At 57.6% G+C, this 21,617-nt stretch overlaps 1 protein-coding gene across 1 annotated transcript; it reads left to right on the top strand.

Annotated features, from left to right (window-relative positions):
* Positions 1-1,274: 1,274 nt before the first annotated feature.
* Positions 1,275-19,907, top strand: SRL (sarcalumenin). Its single transcript, XM_042834490.1, has 6 exons — positions 1,275-1,335; positions 10,163-10,261; positions 10,820-10,915; positions 17,564-17,680; positions 18,108-18,341; positions 18,990-19,907. Exons 1-6 carry the CDS (start codon positions 1,275-1,277, stop codon positions 19,799-19,801), a joined length of 1,419 nt encoding a protein of 472 aa, XP_042690424.1. The 3' UTR covers positions 19,802-19,907.
* Positions 19,908-21,617: the final 1,710 nt, after the last annotated feature.

Genomic DNA, 21,617 nt, shown 5'->3' with positions numbered 1-21,617 from the left:
CGGTTGGGATTTTTGATTCCTTTTCTCGTTTTGTTTTTTTTTTTTCATTCTGTTTGAAAGTTTCATTTTTAAGCATGGGGGGAATAAGGGGGCACTCTCAGTGACCGCAGCGTCAGTGCCGTGGGGGTCCTGGGCTCCATTTGCAGCACCCACCCCCCGCGCGCCCCTTCCTGCTCCCCTCCTTCCTTTAAGCACTTAATCCGGTTTGCGGGGTTCGTCAGGTCAGAAGAGCTTTTCTGTTTCGTGATTGTGTCGCTTCTACTTTTTGTTGTGGGCAGGGGGGCCCCACTTCTGCCCTCCCCCCCCGGCCTCCCCCCCGTTTGGCTGTAGGGTTTAGGCCAGTCGTGTGTAGAGCCCTGTTGGTATTTGGTAGGTTCCTCCCCAGCCACAGCTGTTTCTCTCTCGGTTTCTTTCATTTTTTTTTGTATTTTTTTTTTTTTGTATTTTTTTTTTTACGATTTTCAGGTCTTTGTGTTCATTGAGAAGCTATTATATTTTGTTAAGAAAGTGAAAAAAAAAAAAAGAGGCTTGTGCCTTTGTAAAGAAACAAAATAAAGTTTGTACTTTGTTTTTTAGAAGCTCCGGCCCAGCGTTACTTCTGTGGGGTCTGGGGGTGGGTCCGGGTCCAGGGCGCACAGGGCAGCGCCTGGCTCACCCGCACCGCGCTGTGGGGGGCTGTGGGGCCGCTTCTGGTGACACCTCTCGACTGGAGGGTGGGAGGAGCAAGGATTTCTGAGCCCACCCGGTGTCCCCCAGCAGGTGGCCGATCGGGATCGCCGTGTCTCTCCTGGGCTTTGAGGACAGTTATCCCCTCCCGTGCCTTTTGGGGGGCACCGCTGCGGCTGTGGGTCCCTCCATCTCCCACTCACGATGACTGGGTTAGGGTTAAGGTTAGGGTTAGCCTGGCAAGGACCCCACATCCCCGCTGTGCCCTGCGCTCCACACCGTTATCCCCATCCCCGCCACCCTCTGCGCTTTCAGCCTTTGCGAGCGGGCTTCCGATCCTCGGATGTCCCCGGGGCGTTGCGCAGCGGCTGCGCCCATACTTAGGGACGGCTCCAGGCGTGGGACGGTGTGACCTCACCGGCAGCGCCGCCGTGCCAACCCCTCCCCGACATCAGCACCGCAGCGCTGCCGCTCCGTCCCCCGGCTGCCGGCCCCCGGGAGCGGAGGCAGCGGCGTGTGCGCAGGGCTGAGCCGACAGCCGGCAGCCCGGCCCCCGGCCCGGCGTATAAATACGGGCGGCGAGCGGCGGAGAGCTCCTGGCAGCCACCATGAAGCGCCTCAACCTGCTGTGCTGCTGCGTGGCCTCGCTCCTGCTCCTCGGCACGGCAGGTACCCGAGGGGCTGTGGGTGCCTTATGGGGCTGTGGGTGCCCAGTTGGGGTTGTAGGTGCCTGAGAAGCTGTGAGTGCTTATGGGGCTCTGGGTGCCCAATGGGTTTGTAGGTGCTCGTTGGGGCTGTTGGTGCTTTGTGAGGCTGTGGGTGCACGAGGGATTGGGGGCTCCTATAAGGCTTCGTGTGCCCATGGAGTTCTGGGTGCCCAGCAGGGCTGGGGGTGTGCGCGGTGCTATGAGCGCCCATGGGGCTGCGGGTGCCCAGAGGGCTGTGGGTGTCTGGTGAGCCCAGCCTGACCCCAGGTGGGTGCCCCCGGCAGGATATGCTGGCACCCCCAAAACTTGTAGGGACATGAAGAGCCGAGGCAGTGTGTGATCAGGAGTGGCTGTCAGGGACATAGGTTGGGGTCCCTGCTCTGCACACAGTGTGAGCACAGGGGCTGTGCTGCAGCCGGGGTGCTGGGGGCAGCGTCACCCATGGGTGCTGGCACAGCTCGGTGCTGCCAGGCTGCAGCCCCTGCATGAGGACTGCAGGGCTCCAGGGCACCGAGCACAGGACCTTCACCCGCCGAGGACCTGGCAGACGTTGGGGTAACCTCCAGACCCTGCTGCTCACCCGGTCCCGTGGCGTCCCCTGGGGCACCGCCGTTACCCTTGTTTGCCCTTGAGTTAATTTGGGCCGGTTCGCTGCCTGGCCGGGCTCAGGCAGCCGCGCTGCCGGGGGGCAGCTAAGTATGGAAACAGCCGTGTAAGGGGACACTGTGCTCCTGCGGCCGCCTGGCCCCCGCGGCCCCGCGGGCAGCACCCACAGCTGCTGCCTTCTTGCAGCCCCGCACCCCCTGCCCAGTGCACTTTTAGCCTTTTAAGGGCATCTTTGACCGTTCCGGTGAATAAAAGGGGTTTGAGGTGAGGGATGTGTACTGCTGGCAGCGGGGTGCCTCTGTGGATGGGGGTGAGTGATGGAGGCGTCCTCTCTGGGCATGGCTGGTGGCCCTGCGAGGGTGTCTGGAGGACACGGTGACCAGCCTGGCTGGCGCTGGGCTCACCCTGGTGCTGTGGGGTGCAATGGCAGCTCTGTGGGACCGGTGGTCTGGTAGATGGGTTGGGCAGAGCCGGGCTCGTGGATGTGCTCCCCGCTGACTGCCAGCTAACCCCGCAACCCCGGCTGCCGCTGCCATTTTGAAGGCTGTTACTTCACGCTGGTTTGGTGATGCCTGGGGCTGCTGGGGCCCTGTCACTGCTCCCAAGGGTGGGAAGGGCCCGTGGCCCACGTGGCCGGGCCTGGCAGAGCTCCCCGCCGTGGACCTTGCCCACCTCCAGCTGGGCAAGGAGCTGAGGGAAATCCTGGCACACTTGTGCCCTTCTGCAGTGAGTGCCGAGGGTGTTACGGGGCTGGCACAGAGCTCTGCCTGTGACAGCAAGCGTGGCCACCACCCCCGTGTCCTGGGACTCCCCATCCTACCTCAGTCCAGAATGTGCCACCTTGGGGCAGGCTCTGTCACCACTTCCTTGTGGCATCTTGGGGTGATTCCCCATCACCCAGTGTGGAGCCTTGAGATGAAGCCCTCCTCAGAAGTGTTGTTTGGAAATATCTGTATGGAAAGTGTCATCTTGTGGTGGGTTCTGCCACCCTTGAGGCGCTCCCCATCTCTCGGGACGTAGCACCCCGCCATGTTCCCCCTGCCTGGGACATGTCACCTCAGGGTGAGCACCACCACCACATCCTCATGGCATCTCGGGGTGATCACCCAGGACATGTCACTTTGACATGGGCTCTCACTTCAGGGCAGGTCCCAGCTCTCAGGATGTGACTCCTTGAGGCGAGCTCCTCCACCTGCCACGTGTCACCGCCCCAATGGTGACCCCAGCTCTGCCATTCCAGGCACCCTCCACCTCCATCCCATCCAGCTGCCCTCCAGGGGCACTGAGCTTCCCCAGAGCTGTGGGGTCACTGTACTCCAGCCAAGCATCAGCACAACCGTGGGCACCACTGCTGTTTGGTGCAGACACATGGAATGTGGGATGCCACAGCTCTCAGTCCTTTGTGCCACCTACATCCCTGTCACATCTCCTTGTGCAGTAGAGATCCCGATCCCCACGGGTATCCTGACTCTCTTCCACATTATGGGCTGAGCAAAGCAAGGCAGATATTGGACACACTGGTGCGATGTGACTCCTGGTCCCACCAGACCCCACATCAGTGGGAGCACTCTTGGCAGGCCATGCAGGTGACGTCCATCCAGGCAGGGTGGATGGACAGGAAACCTCATGTCTCTGCTTGCAGACCTGCATGCTGCCTGCTGCATTGTGGGGTCCCAAATCCAGACCCAGGCAGCAGGTCTGAGGGTGAGCAAACTGCTCATAGAATTGTCCCATTCTTTGCATGGCAGTGGGTGCTGGCAGCTTGGCAGGGCTCTGCTGAGCTATTTTAAGCTGCAGGGACATTTCCCTTGTAAGTGATAGCCCGAGGAAGCTGGTGTGCTCGTGTGCTAGCAGGGGCTGCTGGAGAGGCTGGGGAGTCTCCGGGTGGGCACTCTGAGCCAGGCCGGGTGCTGGCACCCATAGAAATAAGCCCTGGTTTAGGGACCCAGCTGAATTTGGCTTGTTGTCCCACTGCTGGGGCTCGGCGCCATCTGAACAATCCCAAAAGTTTAGGGATCATGTGGGGCAAGGCACCATCTGGCTCCAAAATCCAAGCTGTTCCTCGCTGGCTGCTCGCTTGCAGACCCCAATTTCCCATCTTGCTTTTTCCTTCACCACTTCCCTCATCTTTGTGCCATCTGCAAGCCAGCGGTCACAGGCTCAGGTTCTCCTCCAAGGCTCCAATAGGAACCCTGGGGTGAGCACCCCAGTGGGAAGCAATCAGAAAACCACCCCACAGAAACCATTCCCCATTTTTCCTCTCTATATTTAGCAAGCCCCAAGCCTGGTTTTAATCGTTGAGGTTTCCTTACCCTGCTTTCTTAATCAAAATATCATGCAGCCCTACCCCACTATTAATAGAAATCAACAGCCAATTTTCTTTTCCAGCTAAACTTGAAATCTCCTCCACAAACCAGGTCAAGTTAGCCTGACAAATCTGTTTCCTACGTCTCTGCTGTGATCCTCATAGATCAGACATCTCCTCCTGTGTGCAGGAAGCTTTCACACAGGGATTTCTCCTGCAAAACTGTTGGGAAAATGCCCCAGGGCTGCAGGGAGTGCATGGAGTGGGAAACTGAGGCATGGGCAGACTGGGCAGGGATGTTGCGTGACACAGGAGGTGCCTGCAGGGGGTCTGTGGTGTGGCCGCTGTCTCCTGGGGGGATCCCAGGAGGTGTTGGGTGGTTCTGAGCCCAGCTACATTCCTGGCCCATTGCAGGACTTTGTCAGGACCGGGCACAGATTTTAGGTTCAGTGTGGCCTCACTTGTGCTCAATGAGGAGAGGAGAGACAGGTGAGCGGCTTCCTTGGGTCTGCTAAAAATTCCCCACAAGGAAACACGTGCGTCCTTCTTTCATAGCACCAAGACGTTCCTCTAAGTGAATGAGTGAGTTTGACCAGAACATCTCTTTGACCAGGCCTCGTTAAAATAGCGATGGCAAGAAATACTGCTTTGGCAGTTGGGACCTGGCCTTGGCTTCCTTTCAACCCGTGCAGCTCCTCGTGCCCGTGTCCCCCTGGGTCGTGCCATCGTCACTGCTGTCACTCCTACTGCCACCAGGATGGGCACGGCTCCCGGATCAGATGTGCACCCCGGGGTGTGGGATCCCCCTGAGCCCCACTGGCAATGCAGGGGGAGAGCCACTCTAGTGGGAGATGGTGGCTGTCCCCTCTCTGGCTATTGGTACCCATTTTGGAGCTTTCCCTTGGGTTGGGTTCGCATGCCTTGAGGAGCAGAAGAGAAACCAGGCTGCCTTGGTTAATGCTGGCTTTTCCTCTTGGTTAATGTTGGCTTTTCGCTTTTCCCCACGGTGTAGAACGTGAGCAAGGAAGGGAGGCCCAGTGCTGAGCACAGGGCACTGGGGAAGGGCAAAGCCAGGGTTCGTGCATGGCCCTGCACCCCTAAGGGCATCTGGTTCCCTTGGGGCATTCTGCACCTCCCGGGGCACTCTCCCACTGCAGAACTGCTGATCCCCCAAACAGCCGCCGTCAGAAATAACTCCCTGCATGCTGCTGGGGCTGAGATTCGGGCAGGGGAAGAAGGCGTGCAAAAAGCCATCCCTGCAGCACTGCGCACTGCCGTCCCCACGCTCGGGGCTCCTATTTCTGCTGGAGGGGGAGAATGTCCTTCCCAGGGCCACCTGTGCCCATCTGTCCCTCCTGGCTGTCTCCAGCCCTGATGCCATTCACAGAGGTAGGCTCTCTCTGTTCATTCTGGCATTACTGCTCCATATAGTCCCATGCAAGGGTAAGGAAGGCAGGAAGGCACGGCAGCAGGAAGGGATGCGTGCATCATAGCTGTAGGATGGGGGAACCGTCCCCATGCTTCCCATGTTGGCTGTTGTGGCAGCAGCACCGGTGTCTCATATCCCACTGGTGGATTTCCATTGCGGTTGTGCCACGACTTGCTGTCACAGCAGAGGACGGGGTTGCTGTGTTCCCAGTCAGGGACCAAGGGTTCTGAAAGTGAGTGGTTCAAGGTCTTCTCTTCCACGCTGCTTGGCATAATGCAGGGTACGAACAAGGGGAGCCTTGATGTCACCTTGCAACAGGTTTGCACATCACTGCTGTCCCTCTCCATCCTGGGGTGCACGGGGCTGCAGACAGATCCTGGCTGAGGGTGTCACCCTTGGTCAAAGGGCCGGGGATGAGCGAGTGGGTGCCTGAGAGTGAGGGTCCGGTGCTGCCCCTGCCCTGCTGAGCTGCTGCTGACCCCACTACACAGTTGCTGGATGTATTTTTAGCCCGCAGAGGATGGGAGAAGGGTGTTAAGCCCGTAACCTTCGGCCCATTTAGCCACCCGGTGCTCACCAGCCGGCCATCTGCAGATCAGCACAATTTGCCTTGCGATGGATTTGGAGACCATGTAGGGGAAACAGGAGTGAGAAGGAGAGGGAGAGGGGCTTTATGTAATTCCATGAAGGTCACGGGAAATGAAGCCCGTGGCAGGGAATATCCCAGTGTGAGAGCATGGCGAACATTTCCTTTTTCCCTGTGCCCTGTATGTGGCCCACAGTTGGGCACAGGGGATGCAGCATGTCACTGCCCAGGGGACACATCTGTCCTCTGCATCCACTCAAAAGGGACACGTAGGGATCCCCAGTGAGCTCTCCTTTGCATACTCTTGCCCAGCCTCTCCTCACCAGCCCTGACCCTCCCCAAACACCTGCCCTGGAAGCAGCACTTCCCTCTCAGCCCTTTGGCTCATTGGTTATTTTGGGGCCACGCTGAGAATATCCCTGTCCTCATCCGCCATGGGGACCCTTGGGGTGCAGTGAGCAGAGCACGCCTCACGCCAACTCTCCCCTTTGGGTGGCTTGGAGGGTGGTTTAACACCCATGCCATCGTGCTGCCAAAGCAGTGGGTGTCATGGCAAGCAGGGTCCTGTGGGTCCCTGGCACAGCACAGAGGTGTGGGATGCCACGTGCAAGGCTACAAGAGAGGGCTGGCTCCATGCTGTGTGCAATGCTTGAGCTGCTGGCCGTGACCACAGCCCGGGCAGCGGTGGCCTTGCTCCCAGTTGGCATCTGCTTGCCAGCTGGAGTACAAAGGCATTATTTTCCTCTGAAACACTTCCCTGGTATGCAGGCACTCGAGTTTTCAGGGGATTATTTAGACGAGCAGCAACTGTTTGTAACGGAGACAGTATAGCTGTTGATATTTTATTTTTGGCATCCGTTGACTAATGTTAAATTGCAGTCGGAGGCCTATGGAAAATACAGATGCCTGCTCCCGGCCCGCAGAACAAATTCATTGTGTTCCAGCCAGTTGCACGGAGTGGCAAATGTTTTCCTAATGAAGGGACGTGCACAATAAATAGCTCCATGCCTGCTGCGGGGTCAGGCCCTGCACTGGAAAGGCAGAGCCCACCGTGCTGTGCAGGGCTGGGGAGGACCCTTCTGCCTGCCAAGCACCCCTGGCCTCTCGCTCCCAGCTTTCAGAGCTCCCCACACAGCTGGGTCCTCTCTCAGAGCCGCTTCACCACCCCATAGAGCTTCTGCAGCACCCCACAGGCTGCACGGCCATGGGTGGCTGTGGTGTGCAGCCGTGGGGCCATGTCCCCTATCCAGGCAGCATCAGCGCTTCCATCCGCAGACGCCTCTTTGTGCCCAGCTTCTTGCTATGGCCAGGACAGCGAGCCAGAGCCAGAGATGCTTTAGCAGGAGTTAAAATCTTGGTGATGGCATCCAAGCCTTCTCTTGTCCCCCATGGCCATGGGCGGGCGTGGGTGAGACTGACCGAGCTGTTCTCATCGTTTAGATGAAGATGTCGGCCATGCCACCCAACGCCCCTTGTCTGCTGCACAGCCCTATGGGGAGGATATGGCCGTCAGTGGCAGCCCCAAGGAGGAGGATGATGGTGGAGCTGCCAACACCTCTGTGCTCAGAACCACAGAGGGAGGTGGTGAGAGGGTTGAAGAGATGAAGGGAGGCCTGAGCGAGGCTGCAGGGCAGGGCCAGGAAGGGCCTGACGGGTCATCAGGGAAGGACACCATGTTGGGCAGCCCTGGAGCAGAGGGAGAGGCCACCCCAGAGCAGGGAACACAACATGGCGGCCAGGAGGAGGAGGAGGAGGCCGACACCAAGGAAGTGGCCTCAGAGGAAAAGGAGCCAAGAGTGTCTGCTCCCGAGGGAGGAGAGGAAGAGGATGAGCAGAGCTCAGAGGAAGATGACGAGCAGGGGGAGTCTGAGGAAGATGAAGGCAAAGCAGAGTCAGAGGAGGGAGAGTCTGAGGAGGATGGTGCCAGTCCAGAGGGGCTGGAGGATAGAGCTGAAGGAACTGACAAAGAAGAGACATTAGGGGAAAAGAGCCATGGCAAGGCAGCAGCCGACCGTGAGGGAGAGCAGAGGAATGGCCCTGCCAGCTGCCATCACCCACCCTGTGGGGACGTGGAGCCTGGCTCTGGCAGCAGCAGCCCAGCAGCAGCAGAAGACCCATCTAGAGCAGTGGAAGAAGCAGCAGCAAGAGAAGACCCACCCACAGCTGTCAAAATCCCACCAGCAGCCCTGGAGAACCCTCCAACAGCAGAAGACCCTCCAACAGCAGAAGACCCTCCAACAGCAGAAGACCCACCGGCAGCAGTGGGAGACCCCCCGGCAGACAAGGCACCATTAGCAGAAATGGAGAGCCCAGCCAGTGCCCGCCCCGCTGCCGCTGAGCCCTGGCGCAGCCAGATAGGTTGGAGTCTTTTTCTCTCCGTGTGCTGTAACATAGCGAGCAGAGGGCATCGAGAGTGACCTGCTATCAAACCTGGCGGAGCTGAGCTTGGCACATTAAACTGCGCCTAATGCATGGCCCTCTCCTAATGCTTGTGCTTCCTGTCCTGCCCTTAACCTGCACGGGTGGGCGGCCGTGCCGTGGGCAGCGATGGCGAGGTGGGAGCCTGCAGACGTCGGCGCTCGTTGCGGTGATACCGAGGTTGGCCGACATTTCCCTCACTGCACTTTAAGCCCATGACTTCTCTTCTCATCTGCAGACACATATAAGAATCTCTCTTCCCTCCAATCCCTTTCAGCAGCTGCAAAGCTGTTAGAGGACATTTATCAGCCCGCAGAGCTCACTCACCCGGCTCTCTTGGCACACAGGCAGGACGCTGCCCAGGCTGGTGGGCCCCGCGTCCATCAGCCACTGGCCCTCAGCCCTTGCCTTGTAGGGAAGATGCAAAGAGCTAATTCAGACTGCTGAGCTGCTGAAGCGTTGCCCTGGCCGTGGGCAGGGTGTGTCCAATCAGCCAAAGGCAGCTAGCTCAGGAAAAGTGATCCCCCCTGCCATGTTTTACTAGAAATGCTTGCGGACTTTGGCCCCGTAGGTAAGGCAGCAACCTTTGGACCCAGCTGATTCTTTTTTGCTTCCTTCTGTAACATCCAAGCTCAAAAAGTTTACATTTGTGCCGAGAGGAAAACCCAGTTTGGTCTCGGTGGCTGTACTTGGCAAGTCAAAAGGTCCTCCTCAGCACCCCAGCCTGAGGCTCAGCGTGGGGCTTGGTGCTGCCCCCATAGCCCAGCCCTTGGGGCCCTTGGTGTACCGGCTCTGCTAGCACATTCGGACTGGGGACACCTCTGTCCCCCTTCATGGGGACACTGGGGAGCGAGCCCAGGGCCACCTTCTGCCACATGTTGCCGAGTCAAGGAGGCAGGGACAGCATGTGCCCGTGGAGGGCTGCAGCCTGGCAGGACGCAGAGGTGGAGAAGCAGGAGAGAACCTTGCAAGCCTTCCCACCTCCAGCTCGACGTGTGATTTTTGAGGAGTGGACAGGGAGAGAGGCAGAGCACAGTGCCCAAAGCCGAGGGGAGCTGCAGCTGTCGGGGAGCAGCGGGTTGGGCAGGGGCCCCGCGGGCAGCAGGTGCCGCAGTTCCCACCCAGCACTCCCAGCACCCGAGAGCCCCTTCCAGGCACGTCCTTCGCATTCCCCATGGGCGCCGGCCCTCGCCTCTCCCTCACCGCCCCTCCTCGGAGCAGAGCAGTTGCCCACAGCACTTCCCCTGGCGGCTCTGACCAAACCCCTTAGGAGCATTTGCGGAACAGAAACCAAGCGGTGTGCCGAAGCTGTGGGTGCCGGGCAGGGTGGGCTCGGGATGTGCGTGCTCCCCAGCAGCCTCTCCCCAGCACAGCTTGTGTGAGCGCCCGCACTGCCCCTCGCCATCAGCCCCCACCATAACAGTTCTCTCTGTCTTTCCCTCCAGAAGAGGTTGAGGATGCCAGCGAGCCCACCAAGCGCGACCGGTCCCACCTGGAGAACACCCTCAAGCTGAACGAAGACAAACCTGCAGATGACTTCTCAGGTGAGGGGACCCACATTGACATACGAGGGCACACAGAGACATTCAACTAGGGGGCTGGTAACTGGTGTATTGGCACAAGGCAGCCACGCTGCTCCCTGCTCCTCAGAGAAGCTTGGGGCAACTTGTGATAAAAGGTTTTGATTTTTGTTCTGATTATGAATTGTGGTTTATTCTTATCAGGCTTGCTTCTGCTGGTCCCTTTGTCAGTGAAAACTAGAAAGGGAGTGATAACTGTCTGGGAAATGCCTGCCACCAGGTCCCTGGGCACGGTGGTGGAAGGCTTTGGGGATTATGGGTGTTAAGTGCTAAACAGCATTAACGAGGGAGGTTCCTGCATCACATGTTGGCAAGAGCAGCACAAATATCAGCAGGGCAGGGGCTTCAAGATGCGTGACTTGGATCCTTTTGCGCAGGATTTCAAGTGTGAGATGCGTCACTTTATTTACAGCTGAGTCATCCTCAAGGTCTGTGGGGAATGTCCAGCATCTTACCTAGAAGGGATGTGAAGGGGTGCATGGGGTTTGCCTGTCACCAGTGTGCATGCTTTTGCTCCTCCAGGAGTACTGCAGCGGCTGAGGAAGATCTACCACTCCTCCATCAAGCCCCTGGAGCAGTCCTACAGATACAATGAGCTGAGGCAGCATGAGATCACAGGTAATGCTGTGGGCACCCAGGTCTCTGGCACCGTCAGGTCAATGGGATGCATTCAGACAGCAGCACACAGAGCAGGTCATGGAAAGGCTCGGGTGGCTTGGCTTCCTCTACAGCTCCCCAAGAAGGCCACGAGCATGCTGGGCTTGGAGGACATGCCCTAGTGAACCCAGCACCCAGAGGCAGGCATTCCTGCATCTGCCTTAGCTCATCTGCTGTCAGGACCATCTGTGTAGGCTGAACATTGACCTCTGCCTAGTTTGGGTCCTCCACCTGCTCAACATCAATGCTCTGTACCCATGCCAAGCAGAGATCATGGCCCAGTGAGACAGGCTTGGCAAGGAAGCTTAGGACCTCTCAAGGCTGGGGTTGAGCCTCCTGGTGGTGGCTGGAGCTGGCATCCTTCCTGCTCCATATGGGACACAGCCATGTGGGCTGGGTATCCCTCAAGCTCAAGCCTTCTTTTATCCTGGGAGTTAGAGTTTCCACCCCTTGGCAACTACAGGCACTTTGGATCAGGTGAGCAGGTCCCTGTGGCTACGGACATTGGCTTGGGCTGAGCCCCAGTGGTAAACGTGTCCCTCCAGAAGAGGCAAGTGCAGCTCCAGCCCCAGGATGCTCACAGATCTGGAGGCTCTTCTGACCCATTTGATGTGAACAACCACAGGCTGACATTGGCTCTGGTGATCCTGAGGACATTGTCCAGACAAGTAGTTCCAGCTCAGTCCGAGGCCCCAGTGCACTGAGGTGAAACCTCTGCTGAAGCCCTGTCCAGAGCTGGGGTCACGTATCCCCATGCCTTGGAAATGGCCCTGACCTTCCTTCCAAGCTTTATGGGTCCCAAGCCTGTATGGGCAAACCCATGGGATACATCCCCTGAGAGCAGAACCTTTGTTTTACAGGGGACCCCACTATAGCCCAGATGCCACTCTTAGGCCAGTGTCAGACCTCTGGCCTTTTGTAGGAAAGCCAGCACATCTGCCAACCCAGTAGAGAGGCAGGAGCAAGAACAGGATACTCATGGGGGACAGCAGGATGGGGAGGGGACAGGGCTGTAGAGCCCTCAGTAACAGCCCTGCTCCCACACCCTGGCACTGGCTACCATTCACCCATGGGTTTTTGTGGGGTGGGTGGGTGTAGGGCTCATACAACATGAGGCGTGCACTGCTGCTCTTGCAGCCAGCTCTGTGTCGCTGCCTTTGTGCTGCCTGGGCCTGCCTCACACTGCTTGCCACGTGGGAGGGCAGCTTGGGGGTCACAGCAACCAGCACCTGCTGCCAGCTCACTGTGGGGCACTGCATTTAGGAGATGGCTGGAGGTGGTGGGTTCTCAGCCTCCTACCCTGTCTTTGCTGCTCACCTCCAGAAGATGCAGCCTCCAGCTCTCAGTGTACGGGTTGCTTCCTTGCTCAGGACATCTCAGTGTACCCTAGAGCCATCCTATGGCTAAGCAGGCACCTCTCTGCTCCTTTCTGGGACAGCACTAACAGCCCCTGCTGAGGGCCCCTGGGACCCACCAAACCTCACACTTTATAAGGCAGTGCCCCTCTCAAACCCAGCAGGTCTCATCAGGGCAGCTTCTGGTGCTCTTCAACAGCCTTATCTCACCCCACCCCTCCATAGCCTGTTCCTTCTCCCTATGAGGAACAACCCCTAGTGCATCCTGCAGGCTGACAGGTGCCCTCTCACCATGCACTGCTGCACAGGTATGACCAAAGCCAGTAACCTAGAGTCAGAGCTTCCTAGCACAGGGACACCACACTGCCTGCAGCCCCCCAGCTCAGCCAGGTGCAGCTATAAGAGCCCTCCCTCTATCAGAGCTGCTTGTTCTACCCCCCAAACAACCCCAGCTGTTTGCCTTTTATAACCATTGATACAGCTTTTCCCAACCCCTCATTAACAGTGTAATTAGAGTAGCCTACAGATAAATTGGAGGGTTGGCTGAGGGAGTCCTCTTGGGTTTGTGAGATGGGTGAGGACAAAGATGAGCCTTCTGAGCTTCTTCAGTTGTGTGGTGAGGTGAGCCCTAGCCCTGCCTATCATCTAAAGGGGGTTCTGGTGTTAGGGTGGGGAGTCCCTGTGAACCAGATGCCCTGAGCCACCCTGCAGGGAATCCCCTGTAGCGTAGAGGGGGTACAGAGCTGCAGGCTGAGTTGGCTGGGAAGAGCAGGACAGCTGGGTGAGCAGTAGGGCAGCAGTGTCATGGAATATGCCTGACCTTTAGAAGTGTAAGCCAATATAGAGGGGTGCTGCCACACTCTCCTTCACCCCTCCATTACACGGCAGTCCTCCATTTTGTCTGCTTTCTTCTAGCTTTGCTCCTTATTGGCCCCAGCGAGGGTCTCCCTGCTGCGGTACTGAGTAAATGTTACCTGTCCTGAGGGACCCACAGTAGGCACCGTGAGCCTGGCTGAGATGTGTTGGGGTCTGAGCACATCCCGGAGCATTCGCCCACCCTGTGCTCACAGTAGGGACATTCCATCCCATCCTGTCTGCTCTGTCATTGCACTTATGTGCTGGTTCTGCTTGTGTGCTTGGTGACAGCTGGGCTGCTGTGCCATGCCTACTCCTGGCCGAGCTTGCAGCCCGGTGATGGGCAGCTTGCTGCGGGGCCGTGGTGCGCTCCAGAGACCCTGACTGCTGTGCGTGTGCCAGGCAGCACGGCTGTGTGGGGAATGGCCGGCAGCTGCCATCACCAGGGATGGATGCACTTGCACTGCCACGTGGCTGGGGCACATGTCTGGGCTGCTGGTTGTCCTGATCGTGGCTTGTACAGCTCCGCTGGCTTGGTGAGCGCTGCCAGGGAAGGCAGCAGCTGAGCGGGGCAGGTTTGGGAGCAGCGCATCGCTGGTGTGGCAGTGCTGCCTGTGTGCAGGGCAGGCTGGGTTTGGAGTCTCGTCCTGGTAGCTGCGGGTCTCGTTGCTCACGAACTGTAACTCCTTCTTTCCTGCTGGAAACGTGGCCGTCTGCTGGCTTGTCCCACCCACGAGAAGGCCAGGGCCGCTCTTCAGCTCCCTCTCCGGCCTGGGCCAGACCCAGGCAGCCGCATCCCTTCTTCGACTCACGGTACCTTTTCTCTCTCCCCGTGTCCCCTGCTAACAGCTTACCCCGGACGCACCCTGGGCTCCTCTGCCACAGGTTGGTATCGCTGCCCGTCCCCTGCATGCTGCCAGCGCTGCCTGAGCTCCTCAGCAGCCTTTCCCCTTCCCTCACCCCAGCAGAGCCGTGGTTCAGCCGCTCGCTGTCCCACGTCACCCAGCACAGAGCTCAGCAGCACCACGCTGCCCGCAGCGCTCCTCACCTCCCCTGGGCTTTTAAAACCTTTCCCTCTTGCGTAAACCTCAGGAAGGCGTGAGCTCCCCGATGCACGACCCAAAGGCTTTTGCGGTGGACCTGCGGGTCCATCTCACACCCGTGAATCAGAGCGGAGAGCCCGCCCTGCGGGGTGATCTCCTCCCACCCTCGGCCCCGCTACGTGCACGAACTTCCCCGAATGCCTCCCCTTGATCCTCCTGGCTGCAGTTTAAGCCGATGACCCGGCAGCAGCTGTTCCAGTAACACCGCCCGGCCCCTGCGCGGCGGCCGCAGTCCTCCCGGGAGCTGGTGCTGCCCGCTGGCCCATGCCGTGCCCAGCTGAGCCGCCCGGACCCCGGCAGGAACGCCCGCAGGAGCGGGGCTGGGAGGGAGGCTAAGAAGCGCTGCCCTCCTGCGTTCCTGCTGCAACGTACTGCGGCAAAACGACAGGGAAATCCCACCTCGTGCCCTACCCACAGCCCCTGCCCAAAAAGGCTCCTCCGTACCACGGCAGAGTCCCGGTGCAGCCCAGGGGCTGCTGGCTCACTGTGATGCCAGCGTGCAGGCAGTGGGGAGCAGTGCAGGTATAAACAGCATGTCAGATAGCTGCTGCGTCTCACTGCAGGCACACATGCGTACGCACTGCTGTGGGTGTGCACACGTGGGGGTGAATGCATGACATGGAGGTGAGAATCCACGTGTGGCTTTCCCTGCATCCTGGGGTACGTGTGTCGTGCGTAGACCCGTGGCTGCTGTGGGTTCACGTGTGCTGTTCCTGCCCTGGAGGAGGGACTGGTGGTGTCTGGGCACAGGAGTGGTTAGCAGGGGGTGATGCTGGGAGAGCCTGCCCAGGGGGTTGAACCCACACGGTTTGAGGGCAGGCACTTGGGGCAACCTGAGTGAGGAGAGGAGGGAGGCTTTGTCCTTCTGCTTTACCTCGGGAAGGGTCGTCCTTGCCCCACAGGCTGAGCCATCCCTCTGTCAGGCTGAAGAGTGAGGAGAGGGGATCCCAGCCCCAGAGCATTAGGGCTGCCTCCTGAGGGCATTCTGGCCTTGGAAGCAGCACAGAACTTCCCAAAAAGCCACTGCTGTAGAAAATGGTCCCTCCCTAACAGAGAGAAGCAGTTCTCTGCACTCCTCGTTAGGGCAGTAGCCCTTCCAGGGGCAACAGTGCTCCGGGATGTGGGCTAAGGGCAAGCACAGTCCCTGCAGAGGGTCCCTGGCTCTGTTCACTGGGTGCTTTGTGGTTCTCAGCATGCTTTGTGCTCCGGAAACCTATCGGTTTAGATAAGTGGTTACTGTGATTTAAGCAAAGCCGTGGATGAAAAGCAGAGGGCTACAAGGATTCCCCCACTTGCATGCAGGGCTTGATCACCTAGCGGTGTGAGGTCTGCAGAAGTCACCAGGATGAGTTGCAATGAGCTGAGACGAGTGGCAGAGTTCAGTGTGAGCTGGGCTGGGAGCGAGCAGCCACTTGGTGGCTGGAGAGAGCCGCACGGCGGAGCTGCTGTCATCATGTGCAGGAGCTGGCAGCTGCCCGAGCCCTTTTTTCCCTGGCAGCCCCTTCAAGGTGATAGCAAACCCGTATGGGAGGGGCAGAGTGGGGGACAGGCCAGCACCAGCATGGTGGGACACACACTTTGCTCCCTGTTCCCATGTCCAGGGAGGCAGCAAGGACAGACTGTTCATGAGGTGACATTTTCCAGGCCCGGCAGCTTCCAAAAGCCAAGCAGGAGAGGGGTTGGGTGACCTGCAGAGGGGCTGCCTGCCTTGGCACAGCCCTTGCCTCCCTGGCATATGAGGATGGCACCTGGAGGAACCCTGTGGTCCATGCATGGAGCTGGAGCTTGCCGGCTCCAACCTGCGTGTAGCCGCACCTGGCCAGGAATCTGTTATGAAAGAGCACGTGGGGACCCGCCTCAAAACTTTGGCACAACATCACAGGGGATAATCACAATAATAATCCGAAACCCAATTAAAGCCAGCAAGCAAACAGAGGAGCAGCGATACAGCGGCACAGAGGAATAATTAATAAGAAAAGCCTGAGGTTTCAACACTTGTTTTTATCCCTCATGGGAACAGAAAGTCAGATCCCAAATGTTCCAGGGAGGCAGAAGTGGGCAGGCTGTGTGTTTGCTGGCAGAGAAAGGCAGCAGGGGCTGGTTCTGACTGCCCCAGGTTGGGGCTGTGACCCCACTGCAGGGCTCTGGCTGGCGCAGCCTCATGGAACAAGCAGGGCTCAGGGCCAGTCCTGCTGGTCCTACTGTGGATGCCTTGTCCTGGGCGGGGGGTGAGTCGCATAGCCACAGGCTGTGCCCCATGGAGAGACATCCCCAGCCTGTTCCTTTTCTCCAGTGGTGCTGGGGGTGCCGTTGGATGAATTGGGGGCCAAGCAGTGTCCTCTACCACCGTTGGAAGTGAGAGCTCATCGTCATGTTGGCTTTGGGGCTCCCTTGATGTGGAGATGGTTGCTCTGCCTGCTGGTGCGGTTCCTTGCTCCTGTCTGGGTGGCAGCATGGAGCAGTGTGGTCCCTGGAAATGAAGAGGGTATGGGGAAGGTTGCCAGAAATGGGAGCTCACCCTTCTGTTTTCACTTCCATTTCTGTCCTGATTTGGGCTTGCAGCACGTTCCCTGGACACAGCCTGCAGGCTGGCACCACAGGGGCGTGGTGGGGCTGGGCAGCGTGGGCTGATGGTAGCAGTCAGTCCCAGCACCCTGGAGCAGGGGTTGGTCGTAGGCAGATATCACGTGGGAACAGGTCCTCATGGGCCCCATGGCAGCCTTCATCTGTGCTCTCTGAGCCTCCCAGCAAGCTGCAGAATTGAATGGGGACTGTGCTTATTTCTCCTCCCATCTCTCCCAGGCACAGAACAGGGCTGTTAGTTGAGCTTGCCTTCCCTGTGCTGGGCTGGAGCCCCGCACCCTTCAAACACCCCACTCCATTGCACAAGGCATCCACCTGACTGCAGCATGGCTACATCCCTTGCATGTCCGGTGCTTTGTGACACCTGCTCTCCAAAACTACTCCTGCAGCTTTGTGCTGACTCCAACTGAACTCAAACTGAAGCGAGACCATAAGAAAAGGACCTTCCAGCTGTTCTATAGCATGAGGGCCAAAGCTTGGAGCAGGGCAGACAGGCTTTGATCTTACTGCAGTGCCAGCACAGGGCTTGCTGGGCAGTGCCACGGCTCAGTGTGACCAAGCAGTGGCAGCAGTGCTGGGAGAGCAGACGGCTCCCCAAGTGCTTCATTGCCGTGCTGCTCAGATGGGATGCTCATTACAGCAGGGAATGCACGGCGCACAGCAGCCACAGCCATTGTTTCTTCACTTCCTCTTGTTATTTCCCCTCTCTGCAGATGGGGAGATCACTTCCAAGCCGATGGTGTTATTCCTGGGACCGTGGAGCGTTGGCAAATCTTCCATGATAAACTACCTCCTCGGGCTGGATGACACTCCCTACCAGCTCTACACAGGTACCTCGCTCACCACAACCCTCCACCCTGAGGGTGGGTGCAGTCATAGCAAGGGCACCTCGCCATCTTCTCCCCATCCTTCCCCACCAGGAGCCAATGCACTCAGCCTCCCAAGAGAAAAGCCCTTCCCAATCCTCTCTGCTCCCACCCATGTCAACTTGTACCATGGGAGCTGAGTAGAAAGTGCTTCTCCAGGGCACCCTTCTCAGCCACGCCACCTCCAGAAGGACCCGTCCCTGCAGAAAACAGCCCTGTTGTAATGTTCCCCAGAGCTTTGGCAATAATGTCATGGCCCCAATTCCCGTGTTCCTCCAGCATCTCTTGTCAAGCAAGGGATGCTTCCAAGATCCCCACCTCGTCCTGGGCCTGCGATGTCCAGGGCCTGGCATGGGTTTCACATCTCTGCTGCTCCTCTTGTGCTGAACAGGGGCAGAACCCACCACCTCTGAATTCACTGTCATCATGCATGGCCCCAAGCTGAAGACCATCGAGGGCATTGTGATGGCTGCTGACAGTGCGCGCTCCTTCTCTCCCCTGGAGAAGTTCGGGCAGAACTTCTTGGAGAAGCTGATTGGAATAGAGGTGCCCCACAAGCTCCTGGAGCGAGTCACCTTTGTGGACACACCAGGCATCATTGAAAACCGCAAGCAGCAAGAACGAGGTAGGGGTGTTCTGCCTTCACCTAAAGGGCTCCAGGAAGGATGCTGTTATATGTCGGGTAGCCTAGATGTCTGACACACTGAGGAAGAGCCCTAGGCTACAGCAGGGATCTGTTCCTACACCGTGGGGGCTGGAGAAGTCAGTCTGCCCATGGGTCCATCCATGGCCTTGGAAACATCCAGGGATGGGGCACCCTCTCTTCTCTGGAAAGCCTGTGCCAGAGCTTCACTGCCCTGTGAATAAAGAATTTCCACCAACATCTGACCTAAATTTCACTTCCTTTAGTTAAAAGGCATTCCTTCCATCCTGTCACTATCAGATTGTTAAAAAATTGCTCTAGATCATTTTTATAAGTTCCCTTGAGGTACTGGAAATCCACTACGAGGTCTCCCTGGAGAGAAAGGGCTTGGAGAGGTGAGGCTGAGGGAGGCACACAGGCTCAGACACGGGAATAAGCTTTCCTGCCAAAAAGCTCTGAAGTGTTTTAGCACTTACGAAACAGTTTCTGTGCTGCATGAGAGGTCTTCTGTGCCTCACACCTTGTCTAAGCCAGACAGGGTGTGAGACAGCAAGCTTTATCTATCCCCTAATCAGAAGGGACTCCCCCCTGCTGGCCATTTCTGCTGGATTTCTCTTTCCTCTCTCCAAGGTTACCCGTTCAACGACGTGTGCCAGTGGTTCATCGACAGAGCTGATCTCATCTTTGTTGTCTTTGACCCTACGAAGCTGGACGTGGGCCTGGAGCTGGAGATGCTGTTTCGCCAGCTGAAGGGCCGCGAGTCTCAGATCCGAATCATCCTGAACAAAGCCGACAGCCTGGCTACCCAGGAGCTTATGAGGGTCTACGGAGCCTTGTTCTGGAGCCTGGCTCCTCTGATCAACGTCACGGAGCCTCCCAGGGTGTACGTCAGCTCCTTCTGGCCCCACGAGTACCACCCAGATACCCACAAAGACCTGTTCCTCAAAGAAGAGATATCGCTCCTGGAAGATCTCAACCAGGTGATTGAGAACAGGATGGAAAATAAGATTGCCTTCATACGCCAACACGCCATCCGGGTGCGCATCCACGCCCTGTTGGTCGATCGCTATCTGCAGACCTACAAGGACAAAATGACCTTCTTTAGCGATGGAGAACTGGTGTTCAGAGACATTGTGGAAGATCCTGACAAGTTCTTTATTTTTAAGTCCATTCTGGCGAAGACCAACGTCAGCAAATTTGACCTCCCCAACCGCGAGGCTTACAAGGACTTCTTTGGCATCAACCCCATCACTGGTTTTAAGCTGCTGTCTCAGCAGTGTTCCTACATGGGAGGGTGCTACTTAGAGAAGATCGAGAAGGCCATCACTCGTGAGCTTCCCGATCTGCTGGGAAGCATTGGCTTGGGGAAGAAGCCCAACGTTCTCTCCTGCGACGTCACCGGCTGTGGCGAAACCCCAAAGAATCGCTACAAGAAACCATAAGGTGTTCAGTACCATAACCATCCTCGTGTTCCTACCGGTGAATGAGCTTATGTCTTATCTGTCCAAGAAGCCATGGTTTGTTAACCCTTTGAGTGCCACACTGGCAAAGGCTACTGTACGATGAGGACTTTGAGTCATTGACATCAATGGCAGGGGAAGATGGGTGGGCATAAGAAAGAGAATAAAAACTGTGAACTCCTGACATTTTATCCTTGTTCTTTTGCGTAGAAGGCAATGTTTAGGCTGTAAGTATGAGAAATGTGTGGTGAGGTAGAACTGTAGATGCTTCTTCACTGGTGCCGAGATGGGTGAACAGGAGTTTCAACCTCTGCAGATGTGAAGCTGGCAGGGAGCAAGAATGAGGGCACGACGTGAGAGCACAGCGGTGACACAGAAACCGGGGGCACCAGCAGGAGCCCTGGGGCACAGCACAAACATCCTGCAAATCCCTGCAAATACTGACCCTGGTTTTCCTTCCGAGACTTTTAGGTTGCCTGGTGGAGTTCTCCTTTCATGTAACAGCTGAGCTTAACTTGATTCTGCAGCCTTCACTGGATGTGAGCCATACGAAGGGATTCGGTCCCCCCCCGCTGGGTGTTTGCAGGGGCATTTGTGTCTCCAGACGGGTTGTCGTGATGAGATTTGCAAGTCCATGTCACAGCAAGGAGTGGTCTGGAAAGGAGCTGCTGGAAACAGCCTAGTTGTGCTGGGGGAACAGGGACGGCACCCCAAATCACAGCGACCTGCAGGGCTGTGAGCAAGCTCTTCCTTCCCCGAGTCAGCAGAGAGATGAGGCACTAGTGCCTGCTCCTGCCATTAACCTCAAAAATCCTTACTGGCGAGCAAAGCCTGAGTGTCAGCAGGCCTTTTTCAGTCCATGTTGAACGTTTTCTCTGAGTCAAACCCCCATGTTTTTGTGCTCTGATGAGGGAAACAGGAATGGAGGATCACCAGCCGTGTTCTTTTCCCCCTCTGCTGACCTGTTCTCCCCAGGACAATCCAGGCAGGTTTCTGTGGCTTGTTCTCCAGACTTCACCCGCATTAGCCGTGATTTTCTTGGCTCATCTCTGTGCATCGACGCTCAGTCCCAGCAGCCATGGGAGAGTGAGCACTGCTTCAAGAAGGTGATGTTCCCCTGGGAGCTGAGCTGGAAACCCAGCAGTGAAGGCTGGGAGATTATGGCTGGCGCTGAGCCCAGTGCAAGCCACCAAGAGGCAGGCTTGGATGGAGAATGGTGCCTTTGAGCACTCCAGCAATCTGCCAATGGATGACCAGTAATGCTGCTCTCCAGGAAAGCTCTGGTGCTGAAGGACTTACCTTTGTTAGGAACAAGAAGACATGAAGGTGCCAGGTGAGGCAAGAAAAAGGCAAAGGCTCTGAATGAAGAGAATGAAGGACATGGAAGGTTCTGTTGTGATGAGAAGGGTGTGAAGGGCAGCACCCCTTGTCTTCCCTTGCCCCATGGGATGTGGGTGAAGAGAAGATCCATGGGGCTCCATGTCCCTGGGCAGTGGGGCTGGGTGCTGTCAGGAGGTCCCTTGAGCCGTGGTGGGCTTGTGGGACTGCACCCAGGGACTTCCCACGCTCCCTGCCTCTGCATGGGGGTGGGATTGGAGCTGGACTGGTTATGAGGAGACATCTCCACATCCAGGCGTGGGAAGGGGCACGTCTCATGGGAGGGGACTGCAGGTAATGAGTGAAGGCAAGGAGAAGTGTTGGAGGACGCAGCCAGGATAGCCTGGAGAGAAGTGATGCACTCATGAGTCAGTGCTGTGAGATCTCAAACCTGCCCAGAGCTGCTGCCTCCCTTCACTCT

The sequence above is a fragment of the Centrocercus urophasianus genome, unplaced genomic scaffold (assembly GCF_019232065.1).
Source record: "Centrocercus urophasianus isolate 14NV4802_14NV808 unplaced genomic scaffold, USGS_Curo_1.0 seq_467, whole genome shotgun sequence".
Taxonomy (NCBI): Eukaryota; Metazoa; Chordata; class Aves; order Galliformes; family Phasianidae; genus Centrocercus; species Centrocercus urophasianus.
The sequence above is the reverse complement of the archived record's forward strand: the minus strand, read 5'-3'. Positions and strand labels throughout refer to the sequence as shown.